Here is a 21361-nt window from a genome sequence, read left to right as displayed (position 1 = left end):
TGAAGTAAAATTCATGGCTCCTAATAAATATATTAATAGAAGATACATAAATATTATCTGGATTATTTTTTAAAGTAAGAAAAAATAACTAGAAAGATACAGAGAAACTATTAATGCCGATTCAAAGCTAAAAAGATAAACGGTATAAACAAGCAGAATACTACAATTGAAAAAAAAAGTGGATAAAAATATCATAATAAAGGAAATGAAAACCAAAATAAATATACAAAATGGTATTACAAGCAAAAAAAAAGTAAATAATTACAATTAAAACTATAAAAGTGAACTTTAGAAGTGTGTATAAAACCTTTTGCTAAAATTTCAAGATAATGTTAATTGAAAGCTTAAAAATTTGTCAGATTTTAAAATAAGATATCAAGTTTAAGACCAGCAAGGTAAAAATAATATGATGATAGATAAAAATCAATGGTACAAGATAGATTAAGTACAAAACAAACAAAAAAGTACCTTTTCAATTTAGCAGATTGGTAGAAAACATTTCCGCATTGCTTCAGGAGCAAAGAATCCACCTGCGGTACAAAAGATGCGAGTTCCCTCACTGGGTTGGGGACATCCCCTGGAGGTGGAAATGGCAATACACTCCAGTATTCTTACTGGGACAATCCCATGGACAGAGGAGCCTGGTGGGTTCCAGCCCATGGGGTCACAAAGAGTTGGACACAATTGAGAGACTGAACATCCACACAGCAAATATTTTAAAAAGTTAATGATTTAAGTCGAAGAGGAGATAGAAAAAAGTTGCTTGAAGAGATTCCCCAAAAAGCAATATTAGCTTGACTGCGGAAAATACTCTTTTGTCCCTAATTATCATCATATTTATGGCTGTGAAAAATCACTGTTGTTTCAGACTTGAGTTTCCATGATTTCTGCTGTAGATATTACTGCTAAGACAAACTTTATAGTTTGTTTATGAGTGGATAGATCGACCTAAACATATCCATGTTTGTTTGTTTCAAAAATGGAAAAGGGAATATTTGTTTGAAAAGTGATGGGAGTCATAACATTGGAAATCTTATTTTTTCCCCACAGCCACTGAACTATGAGAAAAAGAAGTCATATACCCTCAACATAGAAGGAGCTAATACACACCTTGATTTTCGCTTTTCTCACTTGGGTCCTTTTAAAGATGCTACCATGCTGAAGATCATTGTTGGGGATGTAGATGAACCACCACTATTTTCCATGCCTTCCTATGTCATGGAAGTCTATGAAAATGCCAAGATCGGGACAGTTGTTGGCACAGTTTTGGCCCAAGATCCTGACAGTGCTAATAGCTTAGTAAGGTATGGTATACTTTCTCCTTTTAGATATATAAAGATTTTATTGTCTCTGATAATAATTTTAAATGGATGAGTAATATTTAAAATGTTTATTTTCCATGTTATTTTCCATTAATGCAATTCAATCATAGTATCATCTGTTTCATTAACTGAGTAAATAACACAGGGGTTTCTGTCAAATTTAGCAGACATGTAGCTATCTTTATGAATATATTGGCGACCACACAGATGATTGTTTTTTCATTTGATAATAGATGGGGGCATTATTGACTGAAAAAATTTATAGAGAAATATTTCAGTACATATTAGAAACTCTTTGGTACCTTGGTAATAGGGAATATAAATACAGTGAAAAAAAGGTGAGCGTTTGGAAATAGCATTCATCTCTGAGTCTGTCCTTGTTCTGTCATAATGTGGTAAACCTTTGGGAAACTATCTACCCTTATTTCTAAAAGAAGAACACTAATATATATCTCTCAGAGTTATTATGATTGTTTATCAAGCAGTGTGCTCTAAGTTCCAAGACAAGTGGCCTGCACCTAATAGCCACTCAATAAATGCTGACTCGTCCAAGGCAGGTTCAGTTCAGTTCAGTTCATTTCAGTTCAGTCGCTCAGTCGTGCCTGACTCTCTGCAACCCCGTGGACTGCAGCACACCAGGATTCCCTGCCCATCACCAACCTCTGGAACTTAAGGTGGGTTAGAGACTTACCTCTAATGACAGGAAAACCAATGTGAGAATTCTGGTGACCTGATTTACTAGCTGTGTAATCTTATACAGTCATTTAACCTCGCTAAATCTCAATATCAGGTAAATGAATAAGAAATAATAATGTTGCATGAATATGTTGACAGAAGTAAATTACATTGACAGAAAGTACTTAACACAGTAAGAGCTCACTAACATTACTGTGGCATGTCATGCGTAGAGATAATTAAAGCTTTCCTTGCATAATCAGCAAGATTTGTATCTTAATTATGATAAAAATCAAAGAACTATGTAAATATATAAAAGTCTTTAGTTACCTTGTATATATACTCTTGGATAATTCTAAGGCCCTAGAAGGTCTGAAATCCTTAACAAATCAGTCTGCTTTTTCCCATCAAGGTTATATTCTCACTCTCTTTAGTTCTCATCCATTCTAACAAAAGCTAGTATGATAGTCTCCTCAGAATCTATGAAATCTATGTAAAGGGTTTCAATTTCCTGTTATATAAAAATGATTCTTTTTAAGTTTAAAAGAAATGACCAGAACACTCACACATGGAGAGAAACAATGTTCAGAGCACAAAGTTATGTATTTAATAATTCTGTTTCATCTGTGAATGTAGAAAAATCATCCTGTTAGTTGATAACCCTTCTGTCACACTGAGAACAAGAACTCAACATTGCTAGAAGCAGGATAGGCAAAGTATACAAAACAAAATGAAAGAACTCAGTTGTGAACATTAATCTTTAATTAAGTGTTACAAACAGAAGTTGATGTGCTTATTTGTTTAACCATAGGAAAACCCACTATGCTTCATCATTCCATAGAAGACCATATGCATTTCATAAGGAAAATGTGTCTTTAGAACTAACTACATTAAAAGCTAACATTATAAAGTGTGGAAGTGTTACTCACTCGCCTGACTCTTTACGACCCCATGGACTGTAGCGCACCAGGCTCCGCTGTCTATCAGATTCTCTAGGCAAAGCTACTGGAGTGGGTTCCCATTTCCTTCTCCAAGCATTATAAAGGATACTTAAAAATCAGTGGTCATTTACCTAAAGGAGCCAACACGTTTTGAGAATAAAAATATTTCATGCTGTGAGTTTAATGTGAAAATATTTGATAAAGATGGGTAAGACTTTCTTTTTAAAACTAAAGCTTGATATCAATGATACATTCTATATTTGTAGTTAAAAGCAGCAGGAGGTACATGGAATTTAAAATGATATCTAAAGTACCATATCATATGCAAATATTACAATATTCCTCATGATAAGGAAATTAAACACACACACACACACACAGAGCAGCTTGAAGCCCAGTGGAGAGAGAGAATAAAGATCTAATACAAATGCAAGGAACAAGTGTGCCTGATATCTTCTAAAGGGAATGAGTTGAGGAAGACTGAATTGAGGTTCAAAACCCAGGCTAAGGATTAGACAGGTGAAGAATAGGGAAAATAACTGCAGTTTGCTGTGTACACAAGGAGCTTAGGCTGCCTGTGTGGGAATGGCAAATAATGAGGTTGTAAAAAGGAGCTCAAGAGAGATTGTACAAAGGCTTTGCACTAAGCTAATGTCTTGGAAATTCATCCTGACAGCAATGTCAGTGGGGGGAAAAGAGAAATCAGAGATGCATGAGTGAGTTTAATAAACAGAGTGATAGGAAAATGTACATTTCAAAATAAATAATGGATTTTTAAAATGTCAAAATGCTGTGAAGGGAGGAATGTATGTTCCCAAAAGATAGGCCAAAGGAGGAAACATTGAGGTCAGTGACAGACTTTCTCTCAGTGTTGCTTCTATATATCACAATAAACAAACAAACAAACAAAAAACACTGATTCCACATAAAACAGTAGTCATCCAAGAGCAAAATCCCCGCTTTTGTTATTTAGTTACTAAGTCATGTCGAATCCAGTTCCTTTGAAACCCCAGGGACTGTAGCCCACTGGGCTTCTCTGCCAATGGGATTTCCCAGGCAAGAATACTGGAGTGTGTTCCATTTCCTTCTCCAGGGGATCTTCCTGACCCAGGGGTGGAATCTGTGTCTCCTGCATTGGCAGGTGGATTCTTTATCACGGAGCCACCTGGGAATCCCCAAAGTACCCCCTACCTGGGGACATTTGACAATGTCTGATGAAGTGTTTGGTTGTCACAACTGAGGGAAGAATATTATTCTCATTTGCAGGCAAAGGTCAGAGGTGGTCCTGAACATCTTACAACTCACAAGTGAGTCCCCACAACAAAGAATTTTCTGGTCCAGAATATCAATAGAGCTCAGGTCAAAAAACCCTCACACAGAATAAACCAAACTGGGTAGTATGGTGGTAAAATTGGGGTGCTAATTATACTCATGGCAAATGTTGAAAACTATTTTGGGGCAATGCATACCAGCATATGTGTTTTGCATATATGCATATTCATATGAATGTTTCAACATATGCATTTTATTTAGCAAAAATTATTTATATAATTCTTCCATTTATAGTGCTGTTTGTTTTTTTGTTTTTTTTTTTTTTAATTTTATTTTTTAAAAAAAAATCACATGCTCCCCATCCTGAACCCTCCTCCCTCCCAACCTCCCCATACCATCCCCCTGGGCCTTCCCAGCGCACCAGCCCCAAGCATCCAGCATCGTGCACTGCCTCTGTAGTTGCTCTATATTATTGAGGGCATTTAATTGAACACCAGGTATGTTACACACATATGCCCAGTTGTTGCTATGCAAAAGTGATGGGTATATGTCTCTAAATGTAGATATTGAGAAGCACAGATCCATTAGAATGTACATTTTTCTTTCAGCTTTGTTTTGGTTAGACAACTAAAATGAATCCTTCCAAAGCTGTCTTAAAATAATCAGACTGCATAGCTGGTGTTTGGGGGCATAATTTACATAATATTTGTTCTTGATTTTAATAAAAATGTGTCATTCACATGGGCCTCTAGGTGCTAACAGGGAATAAAAAACAGAAAACATTAACAAATACAAAAGCAATCCTTATTCTTCTACCTTTCCCAGGGACCAAATGTTTGTACTAATTAAGGAAGTGCACACTGAAAAGATGTACCTTGCCTTGTGCCCTGAAATGCAATTAACTCCAAGTCTGTAGCATTGATAATGAAAGGGAGTTTTAGCCTTACAGGCATTTGTGAAAAGCTTCCTGACTTGTCTTTTGTATTTTCAATTTTCTAAACTATTAGTAAGATTCTTCAGATTTTTAAGAACAGACCATGTCCCGCTTTTGTCTCTTTTATCTCAAAACAAGGATGTGCAATTTACAGCAATATTACCATCAACTCTCTTAAAAATAAAAATCAGAACTGGGCTATTTACCAAAAGTGAAGAAACCTTTGTTTAAAAAGGCTGTGCTCACTTGCTGGTATATTGCAAATGGAATTCAGGAATTTCCTCAGTAGCTGCTGACATATGAGCACGCCTATGATGCATAAGAGAAGCTAGAGAGCTTTCTGGAAATGTGATCCTGCATCATGTGACTATTTATTGCTTGCTATCTGTGGGCCAGGGGGTTGTAATAACATGCCCCAAATTTTTGTAACAAACCTAATGAGGCTTCAGTGTTAGTCCCATTCTATAGTCAAGGTGCAGACAGGAAATTTGGCCAAGTTTACACAGTGATAAATTGTTGCTTCCTGACCTGCATATAGGTTTCTCAAGAGGCAGGTCAGGTGGTCTGGTGTTCCCATTTCTTTCAGAATTTTCCACAGTTTATTGTGATCCACACAGTCAAAGGCTTTGGCATAGTCAATAAAGCAGAAATAGATGTTTTTCTGGAACTCTCTTGCTTTTTCCGTGATCCAGAGGATGTTGGCAATTTGATCTCTGGTTCCTCTGCCTTTTCTAAAACCAGCTTGAACATCTGGAAGTTCACGGTTCACGTATTGCTGAAGCCTGGCTTGGAGAATTTTCAGCGTTACTTTACTAGCATGTGAGATGAGTGCAATTATGTGGTAGTTTGAGCATTCTTTGGCATTGCCCTGGGTGTTCTTTGAAAGGAATGATGCTAAAGCTGAAACTCCAGTACTTTCGCCACCTCATGCGAAGAGCTGACTCATTGGAAAAAACTCTGATGATGGGAGGGATTGGGGGCAGGAGGAAAAGGGGACGACAGAGGATGAGATGGCTGGATGGCATCACTGACTCGATGGATGTGAGTTTGAGTGAACTCCAGGAGTTGGTGATGGACAGGGAGCCCTGGCGTGCTGCGATTCATGGGGTCGCAAAGAGTAGGATACGACTGAGCGACTGAAATGAACTGAACTGACACAGTGATAAAGTGGCAGATCCAAAATTTAAATTCAATTTTGCTTCACTAAAAAACCCTTGTTTTTTAAAAGCCCCGAACTGCTTCTCATGTATTTCAAACAATAACAGTGTAAATTGTATTATAGAAGTCAAATGTCATGTAGGTGGAAACGAATGTTTTGTGTTCAGATGTGTTTCATACTCTGGAGAAAAGATATGCTGAAAAGAGTTCCATTTCTAATTCTAGCATCTCATGAAAAAAACTTTTTAATTTTAGAGTTTCTCCATATTGTAAAATCAAAAACATATAACTTGATTTACTGCAACATAAAGAAAATTACTAAAGTCCTCAATCAATGATTCTTATCCAGTGAAGAGCTTTAGTGTGAATTTATATGAGTAAATCTGCCCTTTTCTACTCTGATTTATAATCTGAATTTATCTATATATTTACTTATTGGTAATATTTTAATATTTTCTTTGTATAATAACTTTAAGCCATTAGAAGGAAATATTAAATATCTTGTGTAACTGTTTTAAATGCTTAGCATAACATTATTTAGGAAACAATAGCCAATTTATATGCTAAAATAAGAAATAAAATTGTGATCAGGTTTGGAAATAGCTGTCAAATTAAAAAAAAATCTGTCTAAAATATCTTTAGGAAAAGAATAGTTGCAGAGCATTAGGAGTGTTTACTTAGTTGATTTTGAGTTTAATTGTAGCCTCAGAGAACAAATGCTTGAAGGATGTTCACTGCGTCCTTATTAGAGTACTTAATTTCTTACACATTCCTGAGATTTTCATATAGCTTATGATGAGATGTCAGTTAGAAATACCTCTTTAAATTAACAAAAAAGAGAGAGAGAGAGATTTCAAAATGATGACAAGGTCATACAGCAAACTTGAAAAAGAAACTAAAAATTGGATTAAAAAATTTGAATATAGGACTCAAACTTCTGAAAAGAAGGCAAAGATACTCAGAAAATGTGTTTCAAAATATACTCATATTAAAGTGAGTTTTTATTCTATAGATCAAATCTATTTATAAAAATTTAGTGAAAGTCAATATTGTAATTAAGCCTTTAATAGAAACTCTTAATATACCCTCATAAAAGCTGTCATAGTTTTCTGATACAAAGGAGATAACTCATTAAGGATATTTCATGCAAACTGTGTGCAGATAGAAAGCATGCTTCCATTAAGACTGGAAGTGTTTGTCTTTGACTCCTGTTTTGTGATTCAACACATTACGTATAGCCAAGTAGGTACATTTAGAGAGACCAATACCTTTACTCTTAAATGACATGACTATGGCATTTGCAAATGTAAAGGGACCTAAAGATGTCCAAGACAAATCTGTTCTTATAGAGATGAAGAGATCGTAGACTAATATGGCTGGGAAATCAGCGCCCGGTCACACAACTGACAACTCATAGAGACTGGATAAAATGAGGTCTCTTCTACCATGCTTCAATAAAGACACAGAAGATCTCTGAACATTTTTAAATTCGGGGCTCAGATTTACCAAAGAGTTTAGCATGTGGTATTAACCACTCCCGATCAGAGTCCTGACACCAGAAGGAGAATCTAAGTTCCGGTTGGGCATGTACAATTAATTTAGCTCTGGAATGAATACCTAAATCCTTGCTTGCTAAGTTGCTTCAGTCGTGTCCGACTCTGTGTGACACCATAGACGGCAGCCCACCAGGCTCCCCCGTCCCTGGGATTCTCCAGGCAAGAACACTAGAGTGGGTTGCCATTTCCTTCTCCAATGCATGAAAGTGAAAAGTGAAAAGGAAGTCGCTCAGTCGTGTCCGGCTTTTAGCGACCACATGGACTGCAGCCTACCAGGTTCCTCTGTCCATGGGATTTTCCAGGCAAGAGTACTGGAGTGGGTTGCCATTGCCTTCTCCAAAATCCTTGCTTAGTGATGTCTTTTAGTCTACTGACTGGAGACTAAAACATTGAAATAGCTTTCATGTGAATTTTACAAAGAAAGAAGACAATGGTTAAAATGGTGCCAGAGCATTTCCAGAACTCAAGATTACTGGAATTTTTAAAATCTTAGTTACTTAAGGGCATAAATAACAGATGGAAACTTATTTTTTGTGCAGAGATTTCTAGGTGCTGTTGTTTTGTTGGATCAAGGTTTCAGTATAGGAAGTTAAAAAGCTTTCTAAAATATCTATGTGCTATACGTGCTGCCCATTTTATTAAGCACAGTACATTATCAAGTGACAAATGATCCTTATGTTCTATTTTTTTCTTTTGGAAAGATTATTTTCTGGATGCGTGACTTGTGGAATAAATTGCATCCCCAAAGTGAGCTAAGGGAATCTGAGCTATACTGCAGATGTGTGACCTTTTGTTAAATTAAAGATGAGGCCAAGCTGCTGTAATATCCTACAGGGTGTATATTGATTACACTTTATCCTGTCTATTGATCATGGTCAGTAAAATTTATGAAAACAGCTGTTTGGGAGGGAAGATCTCAAGTATATTAGTGTCACCACTCACATTCTGTATGTACAAGTATCAGAAGTATGACAATGGAAAGGCATCTTCTATTATTTTATCCAACTAATGTTTCTTCAAATACATCACTGTAAAAATAGATTTCCATTACACAAGTTTTAAATTAATTTTTATGGTGAAATGGATAGACTGTAATAAAAATAATAAGTGCCTCTGAGGACTGAAATTTTGTTATTGAAGTGAAAAATAACTTTTCTAATGTACTTTAACATGATTAATAATTATTTTGAATCTATGCCTATATAGTCAAATGGAAATTGAGCACCAAATGATGAACTCGGTAATTTGTTTCAAGTAGCTTCTGTTGAAGAAAATTCTTGAACAAAGGCAATCATTATTGAGATTGACTGCTACCTATGGCCAAAACTTGTTTGCCTATTTGTTTGCCCAGAAATTCTACTTTTAAGAATAAAACTTTATCATATGTCAATGCAATGTACTTTCTTTCCACTTTGCTCATCACATTAAAATATGTTTACTAGAAATATGAAGGTGCATATATTGAATGGCAGAACAGAGAGTAGTTGTAGGAATAAAAATGATAACCTAGGTTTATAAACACATACAACTTTGCAAGTGTTAAACGAACCCATTTCTCAGCCAACATGAAATTAGACATGGATTGAATATGGAATTGAACAGTTAAAGCACTCTAAGGAACTACTGGACAAATCTGAGATAGCACAAACTTAATTGCACTTCCTCTGGTCTATAGCCAGGGGATCACCAATCCCTCAGAGGCAACATCCAGTTGATCATTGATCATATAACTTCCTAAGTAGCACTTAGCATAGAGATGATCCTGTTACCTAGTTCATGAAGGATACAGTGAACTTATAGTGGTGGTTGAGTTATAATGTGATTTGGAGAAGGAAATGGCAACCTACTCCAGTATTCTTGCCTGGAGAATCCTATGGACAGAGGAGCCTAGGAGACTACAGTCTATGGCATCGCAAGAGTTGGACATGACTGAGTGACTAAGCACACATATACAATCATATCAAGCTTCCAGGATGGCGCTAATGGTAAAGAACTCTCCTGCCAACGCAGGAGACAAAAGAAACACAGGTTCAATCCCTGGGTCGGGAAGATCCCCTGAAGGAGGAATTGTAACCCACTCGATTATTCTTGCCTGGAGAATTCCCTTGGCAGAGGAGCCTGGAGGGCTACAGTCCACAGCGTTGCAAAAAGTCAGCAGGACTGAAGTGACTTAGCACACACACATGCAGTGCACCCCACTCCAGTACTCTTGCCTGGAAAATCACATGGACGGAGGAACCTGGTAGGCTGCAGTTCATGGGTCGCTAAGAGTTGGACATGACTGAGCGACTTCACTTTCACTTTTCACTTTCATGCATTGGAGAAGGAAATGGTAACCCACTCCAGTGTTCTTGCCTGGAGAATCCCAGGGACGGTGGAGCCTGGCGGGCTGCCATCTAGGGGGTCGCACAGAGTCGGACACGACTGAAGCGACTTAGCAGCAGCAGCAGCAGCAGCATGCAATCATCATATCAGAGTAGCCCTTGAAACTGCCTAAACATTTCCTCCCTAACTAACTCCCAAATGAACAGCCATGCTGTTTTTGCTACGTATACCTGTGGATTTGCCCAAAGTGTCAGCTAGACGTACCACAAACTACATTTTTCTTAAATTCAAACTGAAGTCTAAAAAAAGTGACTGATTAAAAAAAAATCATACTTGTATTACATTTTAAAATTAGTTCCAGAACTATAAGCTAAATAAAATACTGTAAAAAGTGTACATTTGTCATTTTTGACAGTGTTTAGATATCCCTCAATGAAAGAGAGGTGTAAACTAAGCACAGGCTGTGAAAAATAAAGTCTATTCTGAAATTATTCTGACAAATTTCAAGCATAATTGGAGAATATGTATAAAGGGTAATATTAGGAATCTGTGTCTCTGACATTGGTACGTACTGACAAGCAGATTCGTGACCACTGAGCCACCTGGGAAGCTTATTCATTCTCTTAGCACTACTCAGTGCCATTTTAACACATATGCTAGATCCATTTTAGAAACAAATTTCCATAAAATTCATATTTACATTGTGCATGAATCGAGGCCAGAATCTACAGATTGTTAACCACTGAGGAAAAGACTGTAGATGTACCTCTTTGATATCCGAAAATGGGCCTCCCAGGTGGCCCTAGTGGTCAAGAATGTGCCACAGGAGATGTGGATTTGATCCCTGGGTCAGGAAGATCCCCTGGATAAGGAAATGGCAACTACTCCAGTATTCTTGCCTGGAAAATACTATGGGACAAAAGAGCCTGGCGGGCTACAGTACATGGGGTCACAAGATTGGGACATGACTGAATGACTAAACCACCACTATATCTGAAAACTGGGAAATTTGTTTTGGGTAAATCCCCTTGTCATTTTTCTCAACTCTATTTATCTTCAAGAACCAACCTATGCAGAAATGCACTGGGAGTTGAATTTTCCCCACCAACCACCTCTAATCTATCTCTTAAGCATTCTCTCATTAATTTATTTGATGACACTACTGAATCAATACTCATTCCTTACCCAAGAATATTTTGTTTTAAAGTAAGTTCTTACTTCTAGTGTAACACTGTGTAAGGTGAAAGTGAAAGTCACTCAGTTGTGTCTGACTCTTTGTAACCCCATGGGCCTTGGAATTCTCCAGGCCAGAATACTGGAGTGGGTAACCTTTCCCTATCTTCCCAACCCAGGGATCGAACCCAGGTCTCCCACATTGCAGGTGGATTCTTTATCAGCTGAGATACAAGGGAACCCCAAGAATACTGGAATGGGTAGCTATCACTTCTCCAGATAATCTTCCCTTCCAAGGAATCACACCAGGGTCTCCTGCAATGCAGGCAGATTCTTTACCAACTGGGCTGTCAGGGAAGCAAAAAAAAACTCAAAATTCTAATCCCTCAGGTTTTATGAAAGTGAAAGTGTTAGTCACTCAATCACATCTGAGTCACTTCATAATTTTAAATGATTAACATTGAATGATTCCACTTATAACACTCCAAAATAATTTTGCATAGTTCTTTTCTGTCACATTTCTGTTTTCCCTTTTCTGCCTTTTTATCACTATGGCTGGGTAGAAACATAAGGGTAGTTAAGCAGAACTATTTAGCTCTACTTGAGTCAAAATTCAACTGCAACCCCATGAATAAGATTCTTTGGCTCCAAGCACCTGTCTGAGGTCTAGCCTGTATGTTGTAGATTTCCAAGAGAATTAGGTCACATAGAAAATCAAGAAGTAAATACCATAAGTCTGGATTCATGCCTCGTATTATACCTACCATTTAAGCGTAGGTAAGCTATTTTTTTTTAATTTCAGATAAAAATGTATTTATCCTAAAAGTGTTTAGCCACTATTTCTAGTACTTATTTTTAGTAAGCTCTGTGTAAAGAGCCTAAAAGAGAGGAGATTGTTCTGATAAAGGAACTACATATTTTCAGAGTCTTAATTCACCTTATAAGCAGAAGAAAACACATTTTCTTCCAGACTGACAGTTTTAAAGTGATCACATTTCTAAAATGGGGCTTGTCCTGCTATATTTCATAGAGGTGTATTGATAACAATGCAATCTGAACTTTGCTGATAGTTGCTGCAGGAAACGTTGAGGTTGAATAATATTTTCAATTTCAGGTCCAACTTTCAAATCCAGTAGCTGTTGTTCTTAAAGTAAACCAAAATGGAAAATTTCTTGAAGACAGGTTACTTTGGATGATGTAATAACCAGATTGCCAACTGATTACATTTTAAGGATGTTATTCTTTTCATGTGACAAGATTGCTCACATCTCCTTAGCAATTCAGCCTTCATCCTCATTCATCCTTGATATCAGGCCTCTGGGGAAGGATATTATGAGAAGATATTTTTGTGATATAATCTTAAGTCAAAAGAAGGTAAATCAGTGTCAACATGCCATGGCCTAATGCTTTGGGAAAACCCAGTGATATCTCTCTTAACCACTTTTCTATGGAGTCTGGATCTAATGTTTCTTTCAATCAGATTTCTTTTATACCTTTATATTTTCATGTTTAAATGATTTTGCATGTTGAATTTCCTTTAAGTAACAGAATTTCTATTAGAACCATCAATGCCCAAAATGGCCAATTCTTTGTCTTGATCATACAGTTCCAAGTGATTTATTCTGTTATTTTCTGATGTTATTTTCATTTAGTGAGCTCCTAGATTTCTTGGGATGTTCTATAGCCTGGGTCTCTGTGGTACTGTCTTCTACCATGTTTGTGCATTTATGTCCATAGGTTTTTATGATGTTTATACCTTAGAAATATGTTTTAGGTACCCTGTTAAAAGAGTATGCCTGTGCTAGGCATGGGTTGTATTTCAATTATACTCTGTTCTAGAAAGTATGACAAATTTTGTAATATTTCCATTACCACAATCGCCTATCTTTTGATATGTTCTTCATGTTAAAATGGAAGGAGTTTCTCTGTTTCTTTCAATAGAAATCCCTATATTTGTGGCCTGGAACCCAGTCTGTTCACCTTCTCATGAATTTCATCTTTTTAGATATTCCCCTCGTTACAAATTGTCATTCTTTTCAGCAAAGACAGTACTTAATATTTCCTGTATCATAAAATATTAATTTTTTGAACCCTCTTCTCTGATGACATAAGACACCATTTTTTATATCTTCATTTCAGGTAATGGTATCCAATAAACTGTGAAGACTCATGGGCTCCATGGATTTACATTCAATAGACTTTTGACTCCACCACAGTAAAACTTCCATGCTTTCATATTTTATTGAAATTACTCTTTTCAAGTTAACCAGGGATGTCCATCCTGCCAAATCCAGTTCAGCCTTTATATTCCAATTTAACTTCTTGATAGAAGTAGACAGCTCTTCTGTCCACTTAGAACCCTCCTATCTAAGAGTACATCCTTACTCTCCCAGTTTTCCTTCTCTCCAGGGCTGTTCTCCTTTCTCTGACACCTTCTGCTATTCAGAGACTGGACTCCTTAGACTCAAAAGACTGGGAATTTTACTGCTCAGTCTTTTACTTCCTGTTTTCCTTACAATTCTCTCCCAGATGAGATTGTTCCCATTACCTTACATTTAGACTGATCTAACTCAAGTTTGTATTTTCTGTTTATTTAGAAAGCATATTTGAACTCTACAACCATTTCTAATTTTCTAGTTTTTATTCCACATTTATTTTTTGGCATCTCAGACATAACATTGCAAAATCATTGATTTCTCCCACTCCTTTTTTCCCAACGGGAATTTTTTCTCCTAACTCTTTATCCCGTGCTATGAACAGGCTTATCAATTACATGCTGGGTGAAATACAAAGAAACAACACAAAAATTGAGTCATTTGTAATTTCTTCTTTATACTGATACCACTCCAACAGAAAGCTGTATAGTTTGTAGCCAGCTTATAGTACTATTTCATGTATTGTTCCATTTCCTTCTATTTTTTCACATTTGTCCATGATGACATCATTTCTTTTCTGAATTTTGTTAAAATATTCCACAGTCTGATTCAAAGTAACCACTATAATTTTTCCAGAATCTAAATAAATCTATGTCCTTTGTTTAGAATGTTTTCCCATTTCTTTCATTAAAAAAAAAAAAAAATTAAAGACCATGCCTTTCATATGCTCCAGGGCTTGCTCGTCCTATGCCCTAGCCATCCACTTCCATTCTGCCAGTTACATTAAAGCATCTATTTGTTTTTCAACCAAGTCAAGCTTTTTCTTCATTTTGATCTTTGACTTTAGTCTGTTATATCCAAGTCTTTTTCCCCTTGTACTTTTCACATAGTAGTTCATCTTTTTTCTCTTCAGGTGTTGATGAAATGTCACATAAGCTAACATGGATATGAGAGGGAAGATGTATTAGAGGTTTAAGGAGAAGAAAGCATTCTCTCCTTAAATCTATTTAGGAATAGTTTGGAACATTTCGAGAACATATGATGATTGTTGACTATATTTTGTATTCATATTTATGTTAATTAAATATTGCTGAATAACGTAAAACCTCCAAATTCAATGCTATAGAAAAATGTCATGTATAACCACATTGTATGTATCTGTGAGTTAACTGAGGATTGGCTGAACTTGGCTGGCTTCTGTTTGCCAACTGTGCTACCTCCAGGACATTCAATCCTGCAGCTGCTCGTTTATTAGGTAGATCTGCTCTAGGAGGGAACCTGACAACTCTGCCTGTGGGGTTCACCTTTCTTCTGGGGACCAGTAGACTAGTCCTGGCATGTTCTTCTTATGGCAGTGGCAGAGCATAAGAGGAAACCTAGACCCAGCTGTGGAATAGGACACCATCACTTTCAACTCATTCTATTGCCCAAGTTAGCTGGAGGCCAAACCTAAGGGAAGAGAACCCTGCAAAATTACATGAATTAGTGAGGGAAGAAGATTTGTGGCCGGTAATGCAACCTACTTCCTGTTTATTTATTTTATCATTATTTGACTAAAAAAAGGTGCTAGGTGATGTGGACATGATGGTTATTAATCAAAATGTTTTGGTTTTTATTTTGTATATATCTTCAAACTTCAGCTATGATGAAATTATAAGATAAATTAATCCCCGACATGTTATCCTAAAAAAAAAAAATGTACACACAGCAATTAGAAGTTTTATTAAAGGTTCATTTTTTTTTCCAATGTACTATGAACTTCACAGAGACAGGTTTTTTCCTATGAACTTCACAGAGACAGGTTTTTTTTTTTTTCTTTTTTAAATCTTTCCCTTATTAATTACTGCAGTTTTGCCGTCTACTACCTCCTATTCTACTCATGGAGTTTAAAGTTTTACTTTTTAACTTTTTGAATTAGTAATTAAATTGAATATTAAGTAAGGACAGACAGGAAAATAATTAATATTAGCCTATGCAAATATAAAATGGACAGGCAAAATGGAGGGCCATATACAGAAAGTAAAAATTCATATTTCAATATTTGAGTATAATAGATTTAATACCCCCCTTGGTTCAGTTTTCTTTATCATAGCACCAGGTAAAAGATTTATCCTTGTTTTGTCTTGTTTTTTCCTTTAGATACTTCATTGACTACAATGCTGAAGATGATAGATTTTTTAACATTGATGCCAACACTGGAACCATTAAGACTACCAAGGTTCTTGATAGAGAAGAAACTCCATGGTACAACATCACAGTTGCTGCTTCAGAAAATGGTAAACTTCTTTATTTTATGTACCATAGAAAAGATGTCACTTAAACATGAAGATTTATGCTGAGATTTTCTCCAGAGCAGGGCTTTCATGATTTTTATTTATTTTAATGCACCTAGCAGAGTGCATAGAATGTATTAGACACAATTACTCATTGTCAGATATGATTAGTAAATCTTATATCTTTTCCTTTACTATAATCTCTGCATAGTGGTAGAAAATTGATATCACAGAGTACTTAGTCTGTATCACTTAGTCAAAATATCTAATTCTCTTCTTAATTGTGAGACTTGTTTTCTCCTGTGCTTATGCCTTACTTAAGTAGAAGAATGCTTCATATACAGTGAAGCAGTTAGGAAAATAAAGAGAAGAAAAGAAAATTTAACATTTTACTTGAATGACTTTATCGATACAACACCTTTCTTCAAGCTTCAATTGACTCTTAGAAATTTTACAGTAACGGAATAACTCTTGGTATTTCAACAAGCAGGTCTAAGTCATTTTTAAAAAATGTACAGCACCATACAACTGAGGAAGGCTATTGTTTGATCCTCATCCAGAACATTGCATTGTGCTAAATAACCACATTTTTAAAAAAGTATAAATATCAACAATTATCTCAAAGTTCAAAAATATGTGCATAAATGTCTTCAAATTAAATTAGAATAAAGCTCTAGGAAAATGGATCTGCTATCAAAAATATGAAGTATGTATTGACATGTTGAGAAAGAATTCAAAGGTATAAACTGCCCCAAGTTTACTATTATACATGAAATATCAAAGTGAAAGCATTAGTTGATCCATCATGTCTGACTTTTTGTGACCCCATGGACTATAGCTCCGCAGACTCCTCAGTCCAAGGAATTTTCCAAGAGAGAATACTGGAGAAGGGGATGTCATTCCCTTCTCCAGGGGATCTTCCTGACCCAGTGATTGAAACTGCATCTCCTGAATTGTAGAGAGTCTCCTGTATTTCAGGCAGATTCTTTACCATCTGAGCCACCAGGGAAGCCCAGTATTGTATATATCATATGTATGTGTGTGCACTCAGTCGTGTCTGACTCTTTGTGACCCCATGAACTGTAGCCTGCCAGGTGCCTCTCCATGGGATTTCCCAAGCAAGAATACTGAAGTGGATTGTCCTTTCCTTCTCTGGAGATCATCCCAACACACGGATCAAACCTGCGTCTGTGGCATATCCTGCATTGGCAGGTGGTTTCTTCATGACTAGTGACACCTAAGAAGCCTAACTTTCAATGCCTTTTAAAAGATTTCAATATATTCACAAGAGAACTATAAATATTAAAATTTAGGAATACTTCATATTGGAAAATCGTATACAGTTCAGTTCAGTCACTCAGCTATGTCTGACTCTTTGCGACCCCATGGACTGCAGCACGCCAGGCCTCCCTGTCCATCACCAACTCCCAGAGTTTACACAAACTATGTCCATCAAGTTGGTGATGCCATCCAACCATCTCATCCTCTGTTGTCCACTTCTCCTCCTGCCTTCAATCTTTCCCAGCATCAAGGTCTTTTCAAATAAGTCAACTCTTTGCATCAGGTGCCCAAAGTATTGGAGTTTCAGCTTCAACATCAGTCCTTCCAATCAGCACTTAGGACTGACCTCCTTTAGGATGGACCGGTTGGATCTCCTTGCCGTCCAAGGAAGTCTCAAGAGTCTTCTCCAACACCACAGTTCAAAAGCATCAATTCTTCGGCGCTCAGCTTTCTTTATAGTCCAACTCTCACGACTACTGGAAAAACCATAGCCTTGACTAGATGGATCTTTGTTGGCAAAGCAATGTCTCTGCTTTTTTAATATGCTGTTTAGGTTGGTCATAACTTTCCTTCTGAGGAGTAAGCGTCTTTTAATTTCATGCCTGCAGTCGCCATCTGCACCGATTTTGGAGCCTAAAAAAATAAAGTCTGTCACTGTTTCCCCATTTATTTGCCATGAAGTGATGGAACTGGATGCCATGATCTTAGTTTTCTGAACGTTGAGTTTTAAGCCAACTATTGCACTCTTCTCTTTCACTTTCATCAAGAGGCTCTTTAGTTCTTTGTTTTCTGCCATAGGGGTGGTGTCATCTGCATATCTGAGGTTACTGATATTTCTCCCGGCAATCTTGATTCCGTCTAGTGCTTCATACAGTACAGCGTTTCTCATGATGTACTCTGCATACAAATTAAATAAGCACAGTGACAATATACAGCCTTGACATACTCCTTTTCGTATTTGGAACCAGTTTATTGTTCCATGTCCAGTTCTAACTGTTGCTTCCTGACCTGCATACAGATTTCTGAAGAGGCATGTCAGGTGTTCTGGTATTCCCATCTCTTTCAGAATTTTCTACAGTGTATTGTGATCCACACAGTCAAAGGCTTTGGCATAGTCAATAAAGCAGAAGTAGACGTTTTTTTGGAACTCTCATATAAAATGAAATTATACTCTTTCTTCTGCCCTCAGAAAATATAAGAAATTTTACAAAATATTCAAGCTTCATTTAGAAATACTTTACATACCATATGATTTACCTTTTTATAGTGTATACTCTATGACTATTAGTATATTCAGTTATCCATCAGTTGTCACAATGGATTTTAGAATGCATTGACTAATTCAGAAAGAAATCCTGTGTCCTTAGTCATCATGCTCTAATCCCTCTTGCCCATGCCTCAATTCAAGGAGCCACTGCTCTAGCATCTGTTTTTATAGATGCCTTTTCTGTTTAGGCTGCTGTAACAGTATGTCATAAACCTAGTTCTTAAACAGCAAACATTTACTTCTCACAATTCTGGAGGCTGGAAGTCCAAGATCAAGGGGCCAACAGATTTGGTGCCTGGTGAGAACACACTTTCTGTCTTCTGGTGGTGTACTCACATGCTGTAAGAGCAAGGGATCTCTCTGCGATCTCTTTTATAAGGGATCTAATCTCCCTCATGAGTGTTTCACTCTGAATTTAGGGAGGGGGGTGGGAAACATTCAGTCTACAGCAATAGTTTTTCCTTTAATTGGCATCTAGTATAAAACAATCATATAACATGTAGTTCTTTGTGACTGGCTTATTTCACTTATTGCATTATTTTCAAAGTTCATTTACATTGTATGTATCAGTGTTTCATTCTTCCTTACTGGTAAAAAGCTTTCCTTTATTTGAATATACTGGATTTTATGTATCCATTCACCACTTGATAGACATTTGGGTTGTTTCCACTTTTTGCCTAATTTGAAGAATGTTGTCATAAGCATTGATATGGATGTTTTTGTGTGAATGACTTTTCATTTCTCTTGGGTATTTCCCTAAGAGTGGGACTGCAGAGTCATATAGAAACTATGTTTAAATCTTTGATGAATTGCCAGACTGTTTTCCAAAGTGACTACATTTTACATTCACAGCGGCACTATATGAGTGTCCTAGTTAGTCTATATTGTTACCAATATTTAATATTCCATACTTTTTTGATCATGATCATTCTATTAGATGTGAGGTGATAGCTCATTGTTGGTTTATGCACTTTTATAATGTCTTGTATCACAAAACAGTAAAGCTGCTCCAGCCTTTTCTATTCTACCTGATTTTTCATGTGTTCATCTCAAAAATCAACTCAAGTGGTTTCCATTTAGATCATTTTTTCAATATAGCATTTCTCTTTGAAAATAAGGATTTGCTAATTACTTTTAAATGAGCATTATAAATAATACATAAGTGGATTCATTTGTTATCATTCTGGTTAATTTTCATTTTCAAAATGGCCAGAATAGTTCTAGAATTGCATGTGCTTACTTACCAAGAACAATAAAATAACTGCCATATGATAAAGCCTCATTTAAAATTAGTTTTAAAAATAAAGGAATAAATGGATTGATAAATTGAAGCAGATGCGATGGAGATATTGAAAAGTTTCCAAAAGTATTGTATAGTTATTCTTGCGATCAGGCTCCATGTATAGATGATGGAAGGGGAGAATCCCTGGAGAGAATACTTGCTTGTCAGAAACAATAAGGACTTATTTTAGAATAATATCAAATTCAACTCCGGAGGTATTTTGATCAGAAACTTTACTTTCGTTCACTTAAATCTCATCTCAACCCATATAATATTTGCATCAAGGCAAAACTACTTTGTAAATACACATGAGTTCAAGTGTATCATGAAAAGTATATTATTTGCAATCATTACCAAACGAAACCAAAGGAAATGTTAATTTTTACTAAAGTAGCATCTTAGGTATGTACTTTCTTTTTTTTTTTTTTTTTTACTAATTGGTAGGTTTCATATGGGAAATGAGTTAATACACATCTACTAAGTAAAACAGTACAGTAAATCGTAATATCATAAATTTTATAGTTGGTAATAAAGAAGCCTTAGAGACACCTCAATGAGCATTACTAAAATATAATTTAATCCTAATCATAAACAGGTATGTAGAAAGAATGGGCCCTAGTTAAGATTTTATAGCTATACTGGGAGACTGTGTTTAGAAAAGTGCACACTCACTCACTGATGGCTCGGCCTAAGTGCCTATTAAATAGAGTTGAGAGCTCTTCAACATACAATTGTTTGTAAGCATTAACAGGAGCGATGTCAGAAAAGTATTTTATGGTATATTTCATATTGGATACTTTTCCAACAGGACTTTTTAAAAGGCTGTACTTTTTGTTAGTGCATTTTAGGTTTAGCAAAATTCAGAGAAATGGACAACAATTTCCTATGTATCTTTTGCACCTATACATGCTTAGCTTCCTCCACTATCAATATCCCCCACCAGAGTGATGCATTTGTTACAACTGATGAGCCTGCACTGACACATCATAATCAACCAATGTCTACAGTTTGTTGTAGGGTTAACTCTTATTATTCTATGGTTTTGGACAAATGCATAATGGCACATACCCACTAACATAATATCATATAGAATGTTTTGGCTGCACTGCAATGTTCTGTGCTCCATCTGTTCATCTCTCCGCATCTCTACCTCTGGTAACCACCTATCTTTTTATTGACTCCATAGTTTTGCCTTTTCTAGAACATTATATAGTTGGAATCATATGGTACGTGGACTTTTAGGTTGGCTTCTTTCACTTAGTAATATAGATTGAAGTCTGTTCAAATCTTCCATGTCTGTTCCAGTTTTGATAATGCATTTCTTTTTGCACTCAGTAATATGAAATTGTCAACCTGCACCAGTTTGTTTACCCATTATCTACAGAAGAACATCATGGTCGTCTCCAAGTTTTGGCAATGATGAAATAATGCTGCTATAAATATACATGTGTAGGTTTTTGGGTGGACAGATGTTTTCAGCTCCTTTGTGTAAATACCAAACTTTGCAATCCCTGGATCATATGGTTA

The 21361-nt window shown here is 36.3% G+C and overlaps 1 protein-coding gene across 11 annotated transcripts in view; it reads left to right on the top strand.

The window, feature by feature from the left end:
- CDH18 (cadherin 18) overlaps positions 1–21361 on the top strand; it is a 1278664-nt gene that overhangs the window by 1175305 nt on the left and 81998 nt on the right. For all 11 annotated transcript variants that reach the window (XM_086362510.1, XM_086362508.1, XM_086362509.1 and 8 more), the window contains 2 exons: positions 1051–1304; positions 15871–16007. In XM_086362510.1, the coding sequence (XP_086218636.1) occupies positions 1051–1304; positions 15871–16007 (391 nt within the window). The remainder of the gene's footprint in view (positions 1–1050; positions 1305–15870; positions 16008–21361) is intronic.

Source organism: Bos grunniens, chromosome 20, assembly GCF_055505025.1.
Source record: "Bos grunniens cultivar Pamir isolate PY7600 chromosome 20, Bosgru_T2T1.0, whole genome shotgun sequence".
Lineage (NCBI taxonomy): Eukaryota > Metazoa > Chordata > Mammalia > Artiodactyla > Bovidae > Bos > Bos grunniens.
The sequence above is the reverse complement of the archived record's forward strand: the minus strand, read 5'-3'. Positions and strand labels throughout refer to the sequence as shown.